Here is a 24,196-nt window from a genome sequence, read left to right on the forward strand (position 1 = left end):
CTCAGGTGAGACCAGAAATTCCTGCGCAAGGTCAACGGAAATTTCCGATATCGGACCGTTGCCTGCGGCGGGCGAAGGTCCGACAACAGAAATCTCTGTTGACCCCGGACGGGAATTTCTGCTCTCGCCTGAATGTGGCCTTAAAATCCCACCTCATATCTTTAATTTGATTTATTATTGTCATATGTATTGGTATACCGTGAAAAGTATTGTTTCTTGCGTGCTATCCAGACCAAGCATACCATTCATAGAGTACATAGGGGAGAAGGAAAGGAGTGAGTGCAGGATGTAGTGTTACAGTCATTGCTAAGGTGTAGAGAAAGATCAGCTCGATATATTGTAGGCATTCAAAAGTTTGATGGCAGGAGGGAAGAAGGTGTTCTTGAGTTGGTTGGTATGTGATTACCCCCCCGCCCAACCACCCTGCACATTGATCTAACAACAGGCTACTTATATTAGCTAGTTATGGTCAACGCGTTGGGATTGTGGCTGCTTCCTGATGTCAGGTTTGAAGTGTAATTTGGTATCAAACCACTTAGTCAAAACTTAGGTCTTTGATGCAGCTCAGATCCACATGGCCTGTGGGTATGTTTATATCACAGCAGCAACATCAATGAACCAGTTTTGGTGTAATTGTGGTGTAAATGCAGCCTGCATCTGGCACTCAGCAGAATGGCACTCCCTGGAAAAAGAAGTCGTCTTGTTCTTTACTTTAGAGTGAGTTTGGCTCTCCGTCCCTGAATTACTCTCCCAATTTTGACATTAGGTATGCCAGTGTTCTGACTGTGGCTTGAATAATTTTTTGAGATCAAATCCCACAATGGCAATTTGTGACCTTAAAATCAGTTGAATAAAAATGACTAAATAAATCTGGAATTTTTTTTATCCATGTGGGTGTTGCCGACTGGCCAGCATTTATTGCCCATCCCTAGTTGCCCTTGAGAAGGAGGTGGTGAGCTGCCTTCTTGAAATGCTGATACAACTGAGTGGCTTGCGCGGCCATTTCAGAGGGTAGTTGGGAGTCAACCACGTTGCTCTAGGTCTGGAATCAGACCAGGTAAGCACGGCAGCTTCCCTTCCCTAAAGGACATTAGGGAACCAGATGGGTTTTTCTGACAATCGATAATGGTTTCACTGTCATCAGTAGGCTCCTAATTCCAGATTTTTTAAATTGAACTCATATTCAACCATCTGGCATGGTGGGATTCGAACCCAGGTTCCCAGAACATTAGCTGAGTTCCTGGATTAATAGTCGAGCGATAATACCACTAGGCCATCCATTGCTTCCCCCAATAAGAAACTGACATCCATGAAAGTGAGAAGATAAATGTCAGGTTGTTGTTAAAAACCTAACTGACTTACAAATGTACTTTAGCAAAGAGAATCTGCCATCCTTCCCTGGTCTGGCCTATATGTGACTCCAATTTAACACCAGTTGACTGACTGCCTGATAGAAGGAGCCAGCAAATTGTATCAAACATCACCAAAATTGGTTCAGCGATGCTGCCACTGGCTGAGCTGATTGAGTCCTGAAAGTCGTAGTTTGCAGATTTGGCTTGTGGTTGGTGTTACTGGAAGCTACACGAAGGGATAACTAACTCCCTCAGTCCCACACTGACGTGGATCACTCTTTAGGCCACACAATTGTGTGAAACCAGTGCGTCACTTTCATCATGTAGACTGTAACAGTTTAAGAAGACGATCCGCCGTCATTTTCTCTGGGCATTTAGGGCTGGGTGATCAATATCAGTGTTGCCAGCAATGGAAAAAAAAAATATCATCAATTGCTAACGGTTGGGGAAACAAATAAAATTGAATGTGAATTTTCACATTTGCAAACTTACATCAATCACTTTTCCTAATTGATTTACAGATGGGCCTGAAACACGAAGATGGTGATGATGACACTGTTACTCTGAGTGGGCGCAAGGATCGGCGGAGATCAAGTCTTGGGGTGAATGAGCGACGTGGTTTAGAACGGCGGAGAAGTCGAAGACATTCGGTGCAAAATATCAAGAACTCCTTGTCAGCCCCTGCGAGTCCTTGCAGTCCCCTGCCTGGCCATTTCAGCCCACACTTCCTGTCAGCCAATGGCCAGAGGCACGAAGATGTCAGCGAAAAGTAAGTGGTTGTCAAAAGTTGAAGAAAGCAGAGAAACCATGTGCTCTTTTATTTTTGTGTGAGGTGGTCTTTTACTCCATTCTCACTCATTTTAAAATGGCTTTTTATCCTATCATATCTTCTTGCATTAGTTAACATATCTGAGACAAATTGGGAATCAACAAGGGCTCATCTTTAAAGAGGAAAAAGGGCACGAAGAATTGTCAACTACGAATATTGACATATAGAGGAGGCCCAAAAGCCTTTTTCTTAATATATTCATTCGTGGGACATAGGCGTCACTGGCTGGCCAGCATTTATTGCCCATCCCTAGTTGCCCTTGAGAAGGTGGTGGTGAGCTGCCTTCTTGAATCGCTGCAGTCCATGTTCCCTGGGTTGACACGGTAGCACAGTGGTTAGCACTGCTGCTTCACAACTCCAGGGTCCTGGGTTCGATTCCCGGCTCGGGTCACTGTTTGTGTGGAGTTTGCACATTCTCCTCGTGTCTGGGTGGGTTTCCTCCTGGTGCTCCGGTTTCCTCCCACAGTCCAAAGATGTGCGGGTTAGGTTGATTGGCCAGGTTAAAAATTGCCCCTTAGAGTCCTGGGATGCGTAGGTTAGAGGGATTAGCGGGTAAATATGTGGGGGTAGGGCCTGGGTGGGATTGTGGTCGGTGCAGACTCGATGGGCCGAATGGCCTCCTTCAGCACTGTAGGGTTTCTATGATTGACCCACAATGCCGTTAGGGGGGGAATTCCAGGATTTTGACCCAGCGACTGTGAAGGAATGGCGATATATTTCCAAGTTAGGATGGTGTGCGGCTTGGAGGGGAACTTGCAGGTGGTGGTGTTCCCATGTATCTGCTACCCTTGTCCTAATCTGCTGAAGTCTGAAATGATACACTCTCGAGCCACCTAGTCCAAAATGGTGGTGGAATTGTGCACATCCATAGACTAGTGCAGCAGGAAACATATACAGATGAATAAGTGCAAATTACAATATTACACATGCATATAGAGGTTGCATTTTTTTAAAGCAGCAATTTTTGGAGGGAAGCTCCCCAGTTGTGAAGTTAGATGTGATGCACTAACTTATGAACCATGCAAGCAATTTATGGGTTTGTGTGCACAGATGCTGGTTGAATGAGAATAGTTGGTCACTTTGGAAATTGGGAATGAAAGTTTCATTCAAGAGGAGACATTGGACCCAGAAACCTTTTTAACTGGAGGTGGAATGACACAAACTATCATCGCTGAATTTTTCAATGGGGTGGATGGAGATTTTTTTTTGCCAGTGCATGTAGAGTTCCACTTTCTATGACAATGTCAACAAGTTTCAACTCATGTCAAGGTACTGGAGGTCACTTGTGTTCTTTGCACTCTTGTCTCCTGTTAGGCCAGAGACAAATGTGGCTGTCAAAGAGCAGCTGTTCCTTTCACGTAAATATAATGGACATATGGTTCTAACGTGGCTCAACATTGTGCCCATGGCAAGGTCAGAATAATTGTATTGTGCTTGTGTTAAGCACAGTCCGTTCCCCACACAGCTTGCATCAAAAGGAAAAATCAGGCCCATTGTGTTTCATAGTCTACAGTAGCCAGGACTCCTCTATTCAGGATTTGAAAAGGGCTGCCATAAACAAAAGGAAATGTTTATTTAGATTCCTTTCAACCTTTCCAGATGGATTTGAATTTACATTTCCAAGTAGAGGTGCCAGCTCGTGCTGAACCAAGGTAAAAACCTTATTCTGACCTCAACGAAATGGGAATCTCCAACTCTTGGGCGACATGGTGGCACAGTGGTTAGCACTGTTGCCTCTCAGTTCCAGGGACCTGGGTTTGATTCCCGGCTTGGAGTCACTATCTGTGCGGAGTCTGCATGTTCTCCCCGTGTCTGCATGGGTTTCCTTCGGGCGCTCCGGTTTCCTCCCACAGTCCAAAGATGTGCAGGTTAGGTGCATTGGCCATGCTAAATTGCCTCTTAATGTCCCGGGATGCGTAGGTTAGAGGGATTAGTGGGGTAAATTTGTGGGGTTATGGGGATATGGCCTGGGTGGGATTGTCATCGGTGCAGGCTCGATGGGTTGAATGGAATCATAGAATCCCTACAATACAGAGGGAAGCCATTTGGCCCTTCGAGTCTGCACTGACAATGATCCCACCCAGGCCCTTTCCCTGTAACCCCATGTATTTAACCTCCTAATCCCCCTGTCACTAAGGGGCAATTTAGCGTGGCCAATGCATCTAACCAGCACATCTTTGGATTGTGGGAGGAAACCCATGCAGACATGGGGAGAACTTGCAAACTCTGCACAGTTAACCAAGCCTGGAATCGAACCCGGGTCCTTGGCACTGTGAGGCAGCAGTGCTAAACACTGTGCCACCGTGCCGCCCCAATGATTCTCTGATTCTTCATCTGCCTGCTGTATTGCACAGCTCTGGGCTGACATCTTCCTGTGTCCCCCCCTGCACGCCACAATTCATATCTCATTCAGTCTCCTTCATTCCTGTTTTTGACGTCCCGATTTACTCTGTTCAGCAAAGATGAGGCTCAACACTACCAGGCCTGCCATGCCGATGAACCAAACCAGCCTGATGATGTATTTGGGGCAAATCTCTCAGAAAGCAATGTGTAAGTACTGGGGACTGCATTGAATTGCATGACAACAGCTGGGTCACTCTTCTGCTGCTCCTCTGTGCTTCACCTATCCGGGGGTGGGGGCACTCTTGTGAAAAGCTTTTGGTTGCTGGACATGCGGTGCCTATATCAGTAACGATCTCTTCTCTGCTCTGTCGTGTTTGTCCGTAGTGGATCATAATAGAAAATGCAGACCAAACTGTGAAAATGTTAAGACAAAGTTGCAATTTTTCTTCAGTCTGTTGCTTTCAGAAAATGTGTGGCGCTTTTGTCTGTTGATGTCTTATTGTGATATCTCAGTATGAAATGATACGGATGTGAAGGGAAAGAGAGGCACCCAAACAGGGCAAAAGAGGTACCTCCAAGTTGCATTGGTTACAACATGCCAGTGTACTATAAAATGGTGCTTCTTTGCTGGGACCTCCCACACCCCTTTCCTTCCTTCCTTCCCATATTCCATCCCTTCCCTTCCATTCTTAAACCACTCATGCAAGTGACATCCGTTTGTTTCAGGTTTGGACAATGTTTCGAAGTCCACATGTCATCGGCGTTCCTTGAAAAAGCAGCCTCTTCTGCACCTTGCATGCGATCTTTCTTCACGTGTCAGCTTAGCTCATTGTGAGTAGGTTAAAGCTAGCTTTGCTGCAGATTTGAGTGCATAAGCCTGGCTGGCAGTTGGTGCCCACATTGACGAGATGTGGTTTTAAACTAAGATTTGCCCATCCAGGTAAAGTTGAAGAATGGTCAATCTCAGTGTTGTGGTCTACAATGTTGCCAAAAGCAGATTATTGGATCATTTCTAGGACGTTACTGCAGTGTAATGTGACTTTCATATTTGCCTATACCCTGTTAATTCTGTCATTGTTGCACTCAATAATGTTTAGATTGTTCACTAATTGAATCATGTGGCCTTAAGCGAGCAGAAGCATGCTGGAATGTTACGGTCATTCACGGCGGTGGGATTTTCCCATCCCGCTGCAGGGGACAGAGATTTGGCTGGGTGCCAAATTCTCAGACTTTGCAACAGCATGGCGTGAACGGCTGGTAAGATTGCGCCCAGTAACTACTTTAAATCCTGTTTAGGACAGAGTTGAGGAGGAACTTCTTCTCTGAGGGTGGTGAATCTCTGGAATTCTCTGCCCACTGAAGTGGTGGAGGCTACCTCGTTGAATATGTTTAAATTACGGATAGATGGATTCCTGATCGGTAAGGGAATTAGGGGTTATGGGGATCAGGCGGGTAAGTGGAGCTGATCCACTTCAGATCAGCCATGATCTTATTGAATGGCGGGGCAGGCTCGAGGGGCTAGACGGCCTACTCCTGCTCCTATTTCTTATGTTCTTATGTTCTTAAAGCAAATCCATTGATTGTCAAGCATTTTGAGATGTGACGAGGGTAAAATATGACGCAGTAGAAATGTAAATGTATTTACTTGTATTCAGTCACAATGGCCACTATTGAAATGGATCATGTGCTCCTGGTCTTTTGCCAAAATGCTTTGAACCAACAATAGTGCCTGGAATGGCTTTTTGTCCAATTTGCCATCCTTCCCATGGCTTGGCAGCGGGAAGTGGGCCTTTCCCCAATTGGCAAGGGTGGGACCCAGAACCTGGCATAGGAGGACATGGATTTTGAATTTTCTCTAAACTTTTGATTATTAGTGAGTAAGTTGGAAGATCTCCCTCTGTTCATCACTTGCAAGCATTCCTGTGATTTGATGTAGATGATTTTTATGGGTGACAAGGTATGAAATATCCTGAGAGAAAAAACTGCAAAGAATGAGGGGTCTGGCAACACCATACATTGGAACCAAGACCTGAATCCTTTCTTGACAAAAGTTGAGCAGAGAATTCTGCCTTTTCAACAGTTGTTAAAGGTACTTTCCCGTGAGGAATTTGTTAGTGATGCCACACTCTTACACTGTGAAGAGTCTTGCGAGGAGGAATATAGACTTCTTTACATGTTTGCAGGATGACTGTGGCCAGTTTCCAGTTGCCTTTCTGACCTCTCAGCTGCAGTTGGCAGCTGGGAAGGATGGTGAATTCTCCTGACGCGTGTATGCCTCAGTAAGGCTTTGACTCTGTTCTCATCTCCCTGTGCCATACATGACCAAGGAACGTTTGCTTTCACGGGATGAGAGGGACAGTTGTACCGAAGTCATGAAAATGGTTAGAAACTGAGAGGTTGGAGTTTCATTTGTCACCTTTTGGTTGGAAGGAACAAAGAAGTGGATTAAGTATGCAGTTTGCGTCCGTGAAATATACATTTAATTAGACCTGTTAGTTCTGGAAGGTTCTACTGCTGAATTAAACTGTTACGATTCATAGAGGTCAAAAGTGCCTAAAATAGAATAAAAGCCCTTTTGAATGGTTGTTTACACAGTATAAAAGCGTAAATCTTCATAAGGCTGAAGGTTTTGAAGCTTCTGCTAAATCAAACAGAATGCTTGGATGAAGCATTTTCTTTCCAGTGGAAATTCTGCTTATACAAACAGTGATTGTCTGAGTCCTTTTGATTACTCAGATTACTGGATATTAGCCATTCACTTTATATATCTGCCATGACTGTACGTTGCAGCATTCAGGGACCACCTGTCTACAAGGGACCACCGCGTCTGGGTAAAATCTTCCTTGCTTTTATCACAAATTGGTACAAATTATAGTATAATCATTTACAGCTTCAGAAAGATTAGCACTTTGTTTATTTTGTGAGAATTTAATTTGCTGCTCTTAACAAAACCACCAAAAGGTCCAGGCGTCAATTCCACACCCTTAATTGTCTAGAATAATATCCAAAATGGACACTAAGTGTAAGATATGCTGACTCTAGTTTCCAGACCCCTGCAAACTGTTAAAACCCTTCTCAATTTCATTGTTAAATTGAAGTAATCGCTGTTATCCATGTACCATTAGCCATGAAATATTTACCTTTTGCTTCAGAATTAAATTTGACTTTTCCTTCGGAGGTATTTTGGCCAGATTTTATAGAATCATAGAATTCCTACAGTGCAGAAGGAGGCCATTTGGCCCTTTTGAATCTGCACCGACTCTCCAACAGAGCATCTTACCCAAGCTCATATCCCCCCCCCCTCCCCAGGCTCTCCCTGTGACCCCACACATTTACCCTGCTAATCCCACTAACATCTTTAGACACTAAGGGGCAATTTAGCATGGGCAATCCACGTAACTTGCACATCTTTGGACTGTGGGAGGAAACCGGAGCGCCCGGAGGAAACCCACGCAGACACGGGGAGAACGTGCAAACTCCACACACGCAGTCACCCGAGGCCGGAATTAAACCCAGGTTTCTGGCGCTGAGGGGCAGCAGTGCTAACCACTGTGCCACCGTGCCGCCCTCATTCTCTGATCTCATTCACCCCTCCACCACTGCCAGTGAGAATGGAGAAGTTGGTGCTCAACCATTCACAGCAGCAGGACTGGAGAATCCCAGCTGCGGGTGAGGTTGGAGAATTCCGGCCTTCATTTCTGGCATCAGTGATTCTAATTTTAATGGCGCATTGATGGCATTCAACACTTACTCCCCATTACTCACATAGGATGGGCTCCATGTTCATTTTGCTATTTCAGCTGTGGCTCAGTTGGTAACGCAATCAGAATGGTTGTGATTCAAATTCCTCTTCAGAACATGAGCTAAAAATTCCAGGTTTGCCCTACCAGTGCACTACTGAGCAAGTGCTGCACAGTCAGACGTGCCGTCATCAGCTTGTAGCATCGGACATTGCAAAAATATATGTGTTATACAACTTGAACACAATTTACTGGGCACTATAAATACATGAGACTCCAAATTGAACTTCTGCTGTAACCTTGATCAAGCTGCACAAGGACAATATGTGCTTCCCTTCTCCATCAGCCATGGGCATATATTTGCATTAATAGGGACACGCATACTCTTCAGTAACCTACATTTATGTCATCTGGATCACTTGAGGTTTGTAAGACAGAATATTTTTAAACGACAGTCACCCTCATAAATTTAGTTGCTATAACAGTACATCAAATGCTCGGCTCGTAATTAAAACACTGGCATGATCTGACGACTTGACTTTCCAGCCATGCCTGTCATCAAGTTTTGAAGTAATGGTTGTAAATTTAGGCTGTATTTTGCTTTTAACCACAATCATCACTGTTCGCCGTCTCTCCGCTTCTCCCCCTTGTCAGCAGAATGATGGCAGGAACAGATGATAGGGGGTTGGGTTATAGCATCAGCTGGGAACTCTTAGCTTGTGGGACTTTGTCCATGTTCTTATGCTGCTGGGGAAGAGAGGATGCGAGTCTTCACCCACCCTGCGCTCCGATCATTCTGACCTGAATATTAAAACCCTGTCACTTGGGCGAGTTTGAAGAGAGTACACATGTTTTGTAAGTCAGAGTCAGAGTAATGATGGTAGGCTTGCTGGTTCCTCAATGAAATTCAGCAAGGGTAAGATATAATAGTGTTAACAAAAATCTAGCAGAGAGTCCTGCGCATTGAGTGGGCAGATTGGTTTTTGCACACCTCATTTAATGAAATATAACTGGATATTTATACATGTTGCTTAATGTGCATTTCTCAATGAAAAGCTCTTGTATTCATTGCTTAAGTCAACAGAGTACGGTTTGGTGTTAATTTAAAAATAATCAGACGCAATCAAGAGTAACTGAGAGGTACAATTACCGATAAAGCACAATGTACAATCTTTTTATTAAATTACTATGGTTCTGAGTACTGAAATTGCAATACTGGTACATGATTATTCAAAAATTACATGAGTTAATTGCTCTGTAGAAGTAGTGCAGCATGCAATGTTGGGCAAACACCCCATAATTAAAATGTGGTATGCACTGTCCAGTAATGGATAAAGGACTATGCAATTGACCTTTAACCACTCAGTAGCTTTTTTTGCAGAAGAATGACATGTGAATAATTCAATCATTTGAACTGAGCAATGTCAATGGCAATTTAATGTTGCAAATGTTTTGACTCCTCAAGAGTGTTCGAATTAATATGCCCCGTAATGACGGAGTGGAAATCTATCTGAAGATTAGGATAGTTGAAGTTTCCTTGGAAAAACTTTGCATGGTTGCCAAAATAAATCAGGAAGTTGCATTGATGTGGTTAAGCAGAGTTCACCTCCCGAGGTTTACTTGTGATGTTAAGCATTTGATTGTTTTGGAAATATGAAGTGATATGACGAGGGTAAACAACATACAAAATAACCGCAAAAAATATATTCCCATCATTTTGCAGTTGAATATTGCAATTGTACCGCAATGAGTAGAAGCTGCAAGTGAAACATGTAAAACACACAAACCAAAGTGAACTCTGGTGACCTGAATCTTGAGAAGTCAAGGGAACAGCAGTCTGAGTCCTTCCACTCCTGATGTTGTGGAAAAGGTTGGGGTCAGACTTGCAATGAGCCACCAGAAAAGTTTTTTGGTATGATTTCCAGTGAAGGAGGGGGCAGAAAATTCAGGTGATGATGGGATGTGGGAGGATAAAGATCAGAAAAAAATGGGAAATGATAACACACGGGTTGGGTGGCACACTGGTTAGCACTGCTGCCTCACAGTGCCAGGATTCCAGGTTCAATTCTGGCCTTGGGTCATTGTCTGTGCGAAGTCTGCACATTCTCCCCGTGTCTGCGAGGGTTTCCTCCCACACTCATAAGATGAGCGGGTTAGGTTGATTGGCCATGCTAAATTGACCCTTAGAGTCAGGGGGATTAGCAGGGTAGATGCGAGAGGTTGCAGTAATAGGGCACAGGTGGGATTGTGGTCAGTGCAGACTCAATGGGCTGAATGGCCTCTGTACTATAGGGATTCTATGAAAGAGGAGAGACAGGTGAAGCCAGGCCAGGCCAGACTGTCCCCCCACCCCCCCAATACCGTGAGATTGGATTTTTAAAAAAGACCCTTCAGACCCCAGACAGTAACACCATGTTTCCGAGTGACCTTAAAATATGGGGGGTCGGTCTGGCAGCAGAATTTGCCATCTCCGCCTTTGCAGTGATTCAGAAAAGGAAATAACCTGATATAGATATGGAGAGTTCATAACTTTTTTTTTTGATTGGACTGCCTTCCATTATTGCTCTTTGTAATGATGCAACTACTCTCCTCAGAACTTGGTTGTAGCAGGAGACTCCCAGGCAGACAGTAGAAATGCTTTAAGGATGTTTCAGTGGCACCCCAGAAGAGGCAAAACATCTCCCCCGACTTGCATAGGAGATAGTGAGAAGACTCTCAACACCAGGTTAAAGTCCAACAGGTTTATTTGATATCACGAGCTTTCAGAGCGTTGCTCCTTCATCAGGTGAGTGGAGAGTCAAGTTCACAGACACGGCATATATGGACAGATACTCAATTGCAAGATAATGGTTGGAATGTGAGTCCTTACAGGTAATTAAGTCTTTAGAGGTACAGACAATGCGAGTGGAGAGAGGAGATCAAAGCAAAGTGCTGGCCAAACCCAGCAGATCTGACAGTATGTGTGCGCGAGAAGCTGAGTTAACGTTTCAATATTGGACTTGAAACATTAATTTTGTTTCTCTCTGCACAGATGCTCTCAGGCCTGCTGAATATTTCCAGCCCAGCACTTGTTTTTATTTCAGATCTCCAACATCCACATTATTTTATTTTTATGTTAGTGACTCATAAGGGAGACCCTAGCTTATGGCTGACTAAAACGGAGAAGGTTCATTCCACAAGTCCTTGAGCACATTGAGAGACTTTGTTGGGAACGTGTAGAGGCAAAGTTGGGGCATCAGAGGGAAGGCACAAATATCCAAACAACTCATCTACCCACTCTTCAAGCACTACCTGCCCCACATCTGGCAGAGTCTGCACATCTCACTTTGGACTTATCACCTTATCAACTGATCGAACTGGATTAGAAGCAAGTCCTCCTTAATCCCGAAGGATTGTCAAAGAAGAATAATAAGTCAGTGGCACAGTGGTTAACACTGCTGCCTCACAGCGCCAGGGACCCGGGTTCAATTCCGGCCTTGGGTCACTGTGTGTGGAGTTTGCACATTCGCCCCGTGTCTGCGTGGGTTTCCTCTGGGTGCTCGGGTTTCCTCCAAAGATGTGCAGGTTAGGTGGATTGGCCAGGCTTAATTGCCTCTTAGTGTCCTAAAATGAGTAGGTGAGATGGATTAGCCGTAGTAAATGCGCTGGTTTATGCGGGGCCGGGATGGGGAGGGGTGGTTGTTGGGTGTGGGTAAGATGCTTTTAGAGAGTCAGTGCAGACTTGAAGGGCCAAATAGCCGCCTCCTGCAGTAGAGAAATTCTATCTCTCTGTTTCCAAGATTGCTCACTGCACACCAATCACTGTGTTATCAGATGTATGCAGTGAAGTGGAAAATAATAACGGCTGGTCTGTTACCACCATTCACATCGGTGGGATTTTCCCATCCCGTTGCAACGAACGGAGATTAGGCTGGGCGCCAAATTCTCTGACTTTGCTGCAGCGGGAGCGTGGCATGATCAGCCGGTAAGATCGTGCCCAATGTGTAAATTGCAGGGGGGGGGGCAATATTCTGAAGGTTTTAATCTCTGCTGCCAAATGAGCTTTAATGGCAGTAAATTGAAGTTATCTCTTGTTGTAGTGAGGGCAGCGAATGGCTCAAATCAAATGCGCAAAGGAATCTTAATAGTGCAAATCGGACATAGGTTAACATAATACAAATGAAATAGCACAAATTAGTGGAATGCCGCTGGTAAATGTGGTAGACCTTTTTAATAACAAAAAAGGATGTAAAAAGTTGAAAGAAAGTGTCCTTAAGCCGGTTTTACCTAAATTATTCAACCAGGTGGTGATCTCATTCATAATCTATTTATCTGAGGAATTTCTGTGCTTCAATGAAATCGAACAAAATTACAATTTAGCTTTCCTTTGAACATAAATCTAGTTTTAAAAGGAGTGTTATGTGGTCTGGATATCAGATTAACTACATTCAGACTGGCTGAAATTTCTGGACGTACTTTGCTGAAAGTAATAAAGGATTCAGATTTTCCACTTTGCTCGGGATGTGTTTCGGGTTCTGTGCATTGATAGCATTATCCTCATTGCCTTCTGATGGATTCATGCTTGCTTAAAGCACAAATAAGATAGCAATTGGGCTTGCAATGTTTTAAACAAAATTTTCAGGTTGAATTCGAATGGCTGAATTGCTGCACCCAAGGGGTGGAGATATGCACGTAAATAGGAACAGGGGAAGGCCACTGGACCCTTAGAATCTGTTCCATCTTTCAGTCTTCCATCTCAGTTATGCCTTCCCACGCTCTGCCCAATAATTTGACTCTCTTAATATCGAAAAATAATTTATTGATATATGACTTGAAACTACAAAAGGTCGTGAATGTAGCCCAATCCGTCACGCAAACCGGCCTCCCATCCATTGACTCTGTCTACACTTCCCGCTGCCTCGGCAAAGCAGCCAGCATAATTAAGGACCTCGCACACCCCGAACATTCTCTTTTCCACTTTCTTCCGTCGGGAAAAAGATACAATTGCCTGAGGTCACGTACCAACCGACTCGAGAACAGCTTCTTCCCTGCTGCCATCAGACGTTTGAATGGACCTACCTTGCATTAAGTTGATCTTTCTCCACACCCTAGCTATGACTGTAACACATTCTGCACTCTCTTGTTTCCTTCTCTATGAATGGTATGCATTGTCTGTATAGTGTGCAAGAAACAATACTTTTCACTGTATACTAATACATGTGACAATAATAAATCAAATCGAATGAATATACTCATTAATTGAATATTCACAACTCATTGCAGTTGGGAATTCCAAAGGTTGAGACTCATTCTGAGTGATGAAGTTTCCCCTCATCTCCATCCTAAGTAGCTGACCTTTTATCCTGAGCCACCCCTAGTTCTCGACTCCCCTGCTGAGGGGAACTGTACTCCCGGAATCTACCATATAGAGCCCACCAAGAATTTTGGATGTTTTAATGAGGTCGCCTTTCATTCTTCTGATCTAGGATCTAGAATCTAAGAAATATAGGCCTAAGTGTATGTAATCTCTTCCCATAGCACTATCCCCTCATCCCAGGGATCTAGTCTAGCGAGCTTCAGTTGTACCTCATCGAAGACCAGGGCTGGGTATTTCCGTTCCCGTTTTCATTAGGTGGGTTTGGCAATGGGAATGGAAAATCCCACCAGATCCAAATCGTGTTTCATGCCAATATATAAGTGTGATGTGATTATCCTCGCCCCCTGCTAGTGACATAACAGGATTCCCGATGTTGAATGTCATTTCCGTAGATTAACATCCCATTATCAGGCCTCTTATTTTTGAATCATCTCAATCAGAACCAGCCCCACCAGCTTGACGTTGTGGGACCAAACCCCTTGCCTTTTTTTTTTACTAAGTTTGGAATGATACGGCGAAAAAAGCTGACAGTTGATGCCAGTGGCTTCAATGCCATTTTTCCTGCCCACAATTTGGGGAAAATTTCACCCAAGGTACGGAGATGAAACCAAATGCTGGTGTAGGGTGGTGACCTTCTCCAAGGCCATCCCAAATGGTCAAGTTAAAATGATTCATACCAACCACAGAGCAAGCCTGGAACCTTTGCAATTGATATTGCCTTAGAGTTGAACAACTATTTCTGCTATTTAACCATTGAGTCATCTTGGTAACCCTTAATTCTCTCGGATTTGAATCAAGAACCCCTATTTGAGCATCTAATTCAGAGCAAATATCATTCTGCCTATAATTTACAAACTTTCTAAAATTTGTTCCTGTACAGGATCATCCTCTTTAATCCCTTCCCTTTGCTCCCCTTTTCCCAGTCTCTCACTTCCCCCTTCCTTTTCCCTCTGCCATTCTCCCTGGATTTTACTAGTTCTCGTTGGAAGATCTATTTCTGACCAAAGTTTAATTAAAAGCATTCCATTTTTTTTTCCTAGACTTGTTGAAGTGGATTCAGGCAAAATAATGTCAATTCCACCTCCATTCCCGATCATCCTATTATCCTGGTTCCTTTGTTGCATTTCCGGCATTCCCTTGGTCCTTCTCTCTTCGCTCTGACTCCTTACAGTAATAGGCAATATTTTAAATGTTCTACATTTAAAAATAATCGGACAGCTGCAGCACAGTTATTTTTGATATTAAGAACGTTGACCTGCCAATTCAGGCATGAATATATCCCTTGCTACATAAATTCTGCCTCTTTAAGCTATGAGGTTATAAATCTCAATGCGACAGTTACTTAAGCTATCATATGCACTTGGAACCAAGCGCATCTGCTAAAAGGTCCATTTGCTTGGAGAGAGATAGATGTACAGTACATAAATATTTGAAAATGACCTGCTATCAGATGCCATATATTGCAGACTTGGTAGGGAAATCAAAGGGCTTGTGTTAAGCCATCTTCGTTATGTGTTCCATTAGTTAACTTGTGTCAGCCACGGCTTAGTTGGTAGCATTCCCACTTCTGAGTTGGAAGATTGTGGATTTAAGTTCCACCCCAGGACTCTAACACAAGTATTTATACTGACACTCTAGTGCAGTACTGAGGGAATGATGTCTCTCAGATGAGGCCATGTCTGCCCTCTCAGCTGGACGTGGCCCTCTTTCTAAGATGAGTAGGGCAGTTATCCCCAGTACATTGGTCAATTTGTCTGCCTCAATCCCTATGATACAAATGGATGATTTGGTCATTGTCAAAGTGTTGTTGATGGGACCTTGCATTATAACAGTTGATTGCACTTTGAAAGTGCTTAATTGGCCATAAGGTGTTTTGGGTCATCCTGACTTCTTGAAAAGCATTTTGATTTTGCAACAAAATAAAAGCTTAGACAAATGCAAGCTTTTTTTTTTGCTGCAAAATCAAATATATTTGGCAATCCATAATTTGTCGTCCTGCTTTCAACTTGTGTTGCTTCCTTGCATCTCAGCTACCGCTAAGGATATATTTAATTTGATTGATAATTGTAACATGTATTAGTATATAGTGAAAAGTATTGTTTTTTGTGCACTATACAGACAAAGCATACTGTTCATAGAGAAGATGATGTGGAGATGCCGGTGTTAGACTGAGGTGGGCACAGTAAGAAGTCTCTCAACACCAGGTTAAAGTCCAGCAGGTTTATTTGTAATCACAAGCTTTCGGGGTCACTCACCTGATGGAGTAGCACTCCGAAAGCTCACGATACCAAATGAACCTGTTGGACTTAGGTGTTGTGAGACTTCTTACTGTGCTTACCCCAGTCCAACGCCGGCATCTCCGCATCATGCCTCCCACCGACACCGCAAACTGTCGGCTCAAAGTGGAGAGGATCTCCAAGAAGATCGCGCATATTGACACAGACACAACGTTTCTATAAAGATGCAAGAAAGCAGACAAGATCCCGAAAGGACTACAGACCACGCAGCCACTCACCTGATGAAGGAGCAGTGCTCCGAAAGCTCATGATAACAAATAAGCCTGTTGGACTTTAACCTGATGTTGTGAGACTTCTTACTATTCATAGAGAAGGAAAGGAGAGAGTGCAGAATGTAGTGTTACAGTCATAGCTAGGGAATAGAGAAAGATTAACTTAATGCGCGTTAAGTCCATTCAAACGTTTGATGGCAGCAGGGAAGAAGCTGTTCTTGAGTCGGTTGGTACGTGACCTCAGACTTTTGTATCTTTTTCCCGACGGAAGGAGGTGGAAGAGAGTATGTCCAGGCTGCGTGGGGTCCTTAATTATGCTGGCTGCTTTTCTGAGGCAGCAAGAACATAGAACAGTACAGCACAGAACAGGCCCTTCGGCCCATGATGTTGTGCCGAGCTTTATCTGAAACCAAGATCAAGCTATCCCACTCCCTATCATCCTGGTATGCTCCATGTGCCTATCCAATAACCGCTTAAATGTTCCTAAAGTGTCTGACTCCACTATCACTGCAGGCAGTCCATTCCACACCCCAACCACTCTCTGCGTAAAGAACCTACCTCGGATATCCTTCCTATATCTCCCACCATGAACCCTATAGTTATGCCCCCTTGTAATAGCTCCATCCACCCGAGGAAATAGTCTTTGAACGTTCACTCTATCTATCCCCTTCATCATTTTATAAACCTCTATTAAGTCTCCCCTCAGCCTCCTCCGCTCCAGAGAGAACAGCCCTAGCTCCCTCAACCTTTCCTCATAAGACCTACCCTCCAAACCAGGTAGCATCCTGGTAAATCTCCTCTGCACTCTTTCCAGCGCTTCCACATCCTTCTTATAGTGAGGTGACCAGAACTGCACACAATATTCCAAATGTGGTCTCACCAACCAAGGTCCTGTACAGTTGCAGCATAACCCCACGGCTCTTAAACTCCAACCCCCTGTTAATAAAAGCTAAGATGTGGAGATGCCGGCGTTGGACTGGGGTAAACACAGTAAGAAGTTTAACAACACCAGGTTAAAGTCCAACAGGTTTATTTGGTAGCAAAAGCCACACAAGCTTTCGGAGCTCCAAGCCCTTTCTTCAGGTGAGTGGGAATTCTGTTCACAAACAGAGCATATAAAGACACAGACTCAATTTACATGAATAATGGTTGGAATGCGAATACGTACAACTAATCAAGTCTTTAAGAAACAAAACAACGTGAGTGGAGAGAGCATCAAGACAGGCTAAAAAGATGTGTATTGTCTCCAGACAAGACAGCCAGTGAAACTCTGCAGGTCCAGGCAACTGTGGGGGTTACAAATAGTGTGACATGAACCCAATATCCCGGTTGAGGCCGTCCTCGTGTGTGCAGAACTTGGCTATCAGTTTCTGCTCAGCAACTCTGCGCTGTCGTGTGTCGCGAAGGCTGCCTTGGAGAACGCTTACCCGAATAAAAGCTAACACACTATAGGCCTTCTTCACAGCTCTATCCACTTGAGTGGCAACCTTTAGAGATCTGTGGATATGTAGACCGTATCAATGGATGAGAGGCTGGTTTGAGTGATGGATTGGGTTTCATTCACGACCCTTTATAGTTCCTTGCGCTCTTGGATAGAGCAGGAGCCATAATAGAAATGCTGTGATAGTTGGTTTATTTGCACTGTATGAAGGATAAGTCAACTGCTGGTGGGTAGAAGCTACAAAATTCATGCAAAGGTTTTGGGTCAAATGGTGCCATCGGTCAAACTTGAAATCAATGTAAAGGAAACTGGGTGTAAGCTGGAAAAGAGATCTCCAGCTATTAGTAGCCTTGGCAATCATTGCAGAGCAGCGGTCAGCAATGCAAATGGCATGCTGAAGTGTATACCGAAACAGGAGACTGCACGTTTGAGGATTCTGTTTTAAAACTGTTGCGCTCGTTCCATTCAGTCACCACTTTTAGTGCTCTATCCAAGTTAGTCCCAGGGGAGATGGGCAGTTTTGAAAGTGGTGCTTTGGGCATCAGTCTTGTGGCCTTTCAATGTCAGGGAACAGCTTCTGAGGAAAGACTGGAGTCGACAAATGGGATTCCAGCTTTATAAAGCGGTGATTAAGATCGTAAGCAGCATAGAGCAGGTAATCCCAGATGCTGGTATAAATTAACCCAAAATAGCAGGACACAGTTAGCAGTGGCTCGGTTGTCACACTCTGATCGCTGAGTCAGAAGATTGTGGGTTCAAGCTCCTGTCTGGGACTTGAACCCAATAATCCATGTGGACACTCCAGAAGGAAAAGAACACTTTGATCAGTATTACCTCCCGGTTTTTAATGGTGTTCCAGTTTAAGGTATACAAGACCAGTTTGGGCCAGTATTCTTATTTCCCCATTTTTACTGCTTTTTCCTCCTGCGACTCCATCACATCTTTAAGAATTAGCAACGAGGCCAGCAGTCGTCAATAGGTTTGGTTTCTGTTTGCCTGGGTTACAAAGGAAATTTTCACCGTCATCACTAACTTATGATCAGAATGTTGTGACACCTTCTGGAAATCCAACATGTAGATAGATACTCAGCGCAAACAAAACTGGCGCAGTGACAGGATTTTTTTTTAGTGAATGCAAAGTCCCTAAGCCAAGCAGTTTTTTCCGGTCCTGCAGAAAGACTCTGCTGTGTCTGTGGATTGGACACTCTATGATGTAGTGAATAGTTTGCTCTCTCCCACAGCCACACAGGGGACTGACACTAATGCCCCACCTGTGGAGGTTGTCCAAGCAGGGGCCATGGCCAGTCCTGAACCTGTTGAGTGTGGACCCCTCTTTCCTTGGAAGGTTGAAAGCAGGCAGTCATTGGGTTGGGTTTGAGACCAGGTACTTGCTTGTCGTGTCCAATGATTCCCATTCATTTGTCCAGGTGAGATTTGCGTTGAAGCCCTGGGTGGGAAGTTTTTCCTAGATTGGCCTTGATGAGAGTCATACCTTGGGTGGGCTGAATTGAACAGCATGAAGTGGCAGAGGAGGGCATTGCAAACTTTTTCTATCATTTTGTGGGTGATCGCAAATTGGCAGATATATGGCAGTGATGTTTACCAGGACATGGAGCCAAGGGAGTGATGCTAAGCATAGTCTTCCAGTAATGATACACATTCAGCGGGGTGGAATACTCAATAACCGGGAAGAGACTGGGATGGGTTGAGGAAATGAAAGAGTGCATGTCCACCAGGTCCTTGAAGGTGGCAGGACAGATGGACAAGGTGGTCAAGAAAGCATATCGAATGCTTTCCTTTATTGGGTGAGGTATTGAATACAAAAGCAAGGATGTAATGATGGAACTGTATAAAACGCTGGTCAGGCCACTGCTGGAGTTTTGAATCATAGAATCATAGAAACCCTACAGTACAGAAAGAGGCCATTCGGCCCATCGAGTTTGCACCTACCCCCATATCAGTTCTGGTCATCACATTGCAGGAAGTTCATCATTGCTGTGGAGAGAGTGTAGAGGAGATTTACCAGGACTTGAAAATTGCATTTATGAGGAGATATTTGGGTGAGTGTTGTTTTCCTCAGAGCAGGGAGACTAAGGGGTGACTTAATTGAGGTGTCCAAAACGGAGAGGCTTAAACAGGGTGGACAGGGAAGACTTGTTTCCCCTTAATGACCAGGAGCATTGATTTAGGGTGATTGGAGGGAACATGAGGAAAATAATTTTCAGTGGAGGGGGGTGGGTTCCGGAATTTACTATCTAATGTAGTTGATTGAGGCTGAAATGTTTAACTCATTTAAAATGCTGTAACCTTCAAGGCTACGGACCAGGTACTGGAAAATAGGGTTAAAAAGAGTGGCTAGTCTATTTTTTCCCTTTCTTGGTTGGCACAGACATGATGGGACAAAAGGACGCAACATTTCTATTGTTCTAGGACATGCTGAAGCTGAGCTGTGATGATCCAAGGGGCCGGATTTTCCCCACAGGCTTTGGGACCCTGGGCCAAATGGGGGCTGAAGCCCACTGTATGCATAGTAACATTCACCGAGTAGTGATTTTCCCAGAATTAGTCAATTAGTGACCAGAATTGGGCTTGCTGTCCAATGAAAGATGCTGGTGACTTCTCAAAGCCTGAGGACAAATATTATAGGAGACCCCCAAGCACTGAAGAAACCAAAGACTTTCCAGGCAAGAGAGAAGTAGGATTTCCTCAAGTTGCCCCCGCCCCAGGATTTTTTAAAAGTTAAATTGAAAAATCCCCTCATCAAAGAGGGAGAACCCCTCCTCAGAATGGCCTATGAAGAGGATCTTGAAACCCAGCTACCTACTGCTGGAAGACCATCTCTAGGCAGCTAGTACAATCCCTTTAGGAACACGGATCCTTATGACTGACTTCATCAAGTTTATGGTAGATTGCTGATGACTATGGAAACACAGAATGAGCAAAGGTAGATGGAATAAAGTGGAGATGGGAGGAATGTCAGGGTGTACAGGCAAATAATAATACACCCCAGGAACAGGCCCTTCAGCCCACCAAGGCTGCACAGTTTCTATCCCTCTATTCACCTCCCATTCATGTGTCTATCAAGATGCACCTTAAACGTTGCTAACATACCTGCTTCCACCACCTCCACGGGCAGTCCATTCCAAGCACCCATCACCCTCTGTGTGAAAACTTTCTCCGCACGTCTCCCCTACATTTACCACCTCTGACCTTAAACCTGTGCCTTCCTGTAATCGGCCCTTCCACCCTGGGGAAAAAGCCACTATCAACCCTATCTATGCCCCTCCTAATTTTGTAGACTTCTATCAGGTCGCTCCTCAGCCTCTGTCTTTCCAGTGAAAACAATCCAAGTTTATCCAACCTCTCCTTGTGCTTAAAATCCTCCAGACCAGGCAACATCCTGTTAAATCTTCTTTGCACCCTCTCCAGAGCATCCATGTCCTTCTGGTAGTGTGGTGACTGCAGTGTTCCAGATGCGGCCTGACTAAAATTCTACACAGTTTTATACATGATGCCCACTAGCACAAGCTGTGTGATTTGTGAGTATCTGTGTACAGTCCCACAGTGTTTGTCACATCAGATCACCTCTTTGATAAGTGTTCGAGTATGGATATCAAATGCACGTTTATGTGATCACAATCCATCACTGATAGTACCCTATGGCTTGCTGCTCAATTAATGTTCCCTCATTTATAATAAAAAGAAATTGCAGAATTCATTTTGTAATGAAGCACATGTCCCACAGAGCCTCATGAAATATTGTACTCATGAAATTTGCTTTCCCCTTATGAGGCCATTTGTAATTTTCCATGGCTTTGCTGATAGTATGTCATGCTTGTAGAAATATAACTCGTAACCCAGGCCGCTGCGAAATATCCACGTTAAGCTGTCGATCCATCCGTTTTGTGATGGATTGTCCTTCAAGATGCTGTCCAGTCATTTTAGCTGAAAAATACAGTTTTTTAAAAAAAAGTTTGTTTGCAGTTCCTACATTCACATGTTGTAAAGGGACATGCAGAACTGTGAATGAGGGCACCTTGCATCCACAGGAACCTGAATTGACTTGCCTCATGGTTGCATGTGTGGGTACCACAGTCTTGCATTCATACGTGGCTCTGGGCAAAGTACGTGAGAAGTGGCAATCTGAAATTTGCGCATGCACAAGCGGCGCTCTCAGTCAAATAAAACCCATCTTGTGTTTGCACACGAACAGCTTATATTGTGCACATGCCACCTTTTACCGACGTGGCAAATATTTTCACTTCAGCAGGGGAAACGTGTATTTCAATGACTCCTTGACTTGGGTGGCACAGTGGTGAGCACCGCTGCCTCAGTGCCAGGGACGTGGGTTCAATTCCTGGCACGGATCACTGTCTGTGTCTGCGGAGTCTGCACGTTCTCCCCATGTCTGCGTGGGTTTCCACCCACAATCCGAAAGACGTGCCGCTGGTTAGGTGCGTTGACCATGCGAAATTCTCCCTCGGTGTACCCGAACAGGCGGCGGAGTGTGGCGACTAGGGGACTTTCACAGTAACTTCATTGCAGTGTTATTTTAAGCCTACTTGTGACACTGATAAATAAAAAGTTTGAAAGTGGCGTCGCAGGTAGACAGGGTGGTGAAGAAGGCATTTGACACACTTGCATTCATCGGACAGAGCATTGAGTACAGGAGTTGGGATGTTATGTTACAACTATACAAGACCACATATGTAAGGCCACATTTGGAGTACTGTGTACAATTCTGGTTGCCCTGATATAGGAAGGGTGTTATTAAACTGGAAAGGGTGCAAAAAAGATTTACAAGGATGTGACCGGGACTGGAAGCTTTGAATTATAAGATTGAATTATAAGGAGAGGCTGGATAGGCTGGGACATTTTTCCCTGGAGTGTAGGAGGATGAGGAGTGACCTTATAGAGGTTTATAAAATCATGAGGGGCACAGATAAGGTGAATAGCCAAGGTCTTTTCCCCAGGGTGGAGGAGTCCAAAACTAGAGGGCATAGGATTAAGATGAGAGGGGAAAGATTTAAAAGGGACCTTGGGGGCAACTTTTCACACACAGGATGGTGCGTATATGGAATGAGCTGCCAGAGGAGGTGGTAGAGACAGGTACAGTTACAAGAGTTAAAATATATTTGGACAGGTACATGGATGGGAAAGGTGTAGAGGAATATGGGCCAAACGCAGACAAATGGGACTAGTACAGTTTCGGAAACCTGGTCAGCATGGAGGAGTTGGGCCGAAAGGCCTGTTTCCATGCTGTGTATCTCTGAGTCTCTGACTTATTTTAAATTTTGAACACAAGTTTGGTATTTTACAGTCAGTCATAACTGCTGGATTTTTAAGTAAAATGGATGAATCTTTTTGTGAGTAAGTATTTGGTATCTGACTCTGTACAATCACAATCTCGGAGATGATCAACCTCAGGGCTGCCCTCTCTTTCCGAACAACTCATTTTGGATTGGCTGCTGCTTTGGTCGCCTCTGTCTTATGTCGTCTAGATTGTTAAGGCCAATAAGTTTCCCCCCAAGGTGAGGCTGGATAAGTAGGCCTGGATAATGTGCTTCTAATTAAGACCTGTCTCCTTGGCACTTTGGCTGTAACCAAAAATAATGGAGAGTGTATCAGGTTTCATTGGCTGAGCAGATAGTTGAACTGCAGCCATCGTGAGTAACTGTCCCTTGTGCCGCTGGCTGGCTCCAAGCGAGGAATTTAGCATTCAGAATTATGTATCTTTCTGTATTGCTTTTAATGATGAATGTTGAAAAACAATCCTGAGTTTTAAAGAATTGCATAAATATCAAATAATTCCCTTTCTCCCCATCTGCGTGGCTCATGCTGAGGTTCAGTTCCCAGGCTTCTGCACCTCAACAAACACCCATTCTTTATTGTCAGGCACTCAGGCTAGACATTGAACACCAGTAGATGATATATTAGTATGTATTATACATCGCAATTGAACCAAAACCTGCCTACATTCAATATTCATAAATGGATGCAACCCACACTATGTCCTTCACGGTTTATGATATTTCCAAGTTGTGTTTTGTCTGCAAATTTGAAATTGTACCCTCTGCGCCAAGGTCTGGGTCATTTATGTAAACACCAGGAAGAGCATGGGCTCTGATACCAACCCCTGGGAAACTCCACTATAATAAAGCTTCCTCCAGTCTGAAAAGTATCCCTTCACCATGGCTCTGGTTCCTGTCATTCGGCCAACTGTTGCTACTGTCCCTTTTATTTCAGGAGTTCTAATTTTGCTTATAGATCTGTTGTGTGACACTTTTCCACTTGTCTTTTGGAATTCCATGTAAACCACATCAGCAGCATTACCCTCATCATCCATCTTTGTTACCCCATGAAAAACCTTCAAGCAACACAATTTGCCCTTAAACCTGAGCTGGTTTTTGTTAAGCTGCATTTACCTGAATGATTGTTAGTATTCTCCCAAATTATCATTTATCTGGCCTGTACTTGTCTGGCCTGTAGTTCCTGGGCTTATCTGTACACCTTTTTTTGAACAAGAGTGTAAAGTTAGCAATTTATCAGTCCTCTGGCATCACCCCTGAGTCCAAGTAAGACTGTGGCCACTGCCTCCGCAAGCTCAATTCCCTCAGTATCCTTGG

At 44.2% G+C, this 24,196-nt stretch overlaps 1 protein-coding gene across 10 annotated transcripts in view; it reads left to right on the top strand.

The window, feature by feature from the left end:
- fhod3b (formin homology 2 domain containing 3b) overlaps positions 1-24,196 on the top strand; it is a 601,875-nt gene that overhangs the window by 429,557 nt on the left and 148,122 nt on the right. For 8 of the 10 annotated variants that reach the window (XM_078198392.1, XM_078198352.1, XM_078198362.1 and 5 more), the window contains exons 10-11: positions 1,874-2,121; positions 4,639-4,731. In XM_078198392.1, the coding sequence (XP_078054518.1) occupies positions 1,874-2,121; positions 4,639-4,731 (341 nt within the window). The remainder of the gene's footprint in view (positions 1-1,873; positions 2,122-4,638; positions 4,732-24,196) is intronic. The other 2 variants (XM_078198401.1, XM_078198419.1) reach the window with 1 other exon arrangement.

Source organism: Mustelus asterias, chromosome 2 (genome assembly GCF_964213995.1).
Source record: "Mustelus asterias chromosome 2, sMusAst1.hap1.1, whole genome shotgun sequence".
NCBI lineage: Eukaryota > Metazoa > Chordata > Chondrichthyes > Carcharhiniformes > Triakidae > Mustelus > Mustelus asterias.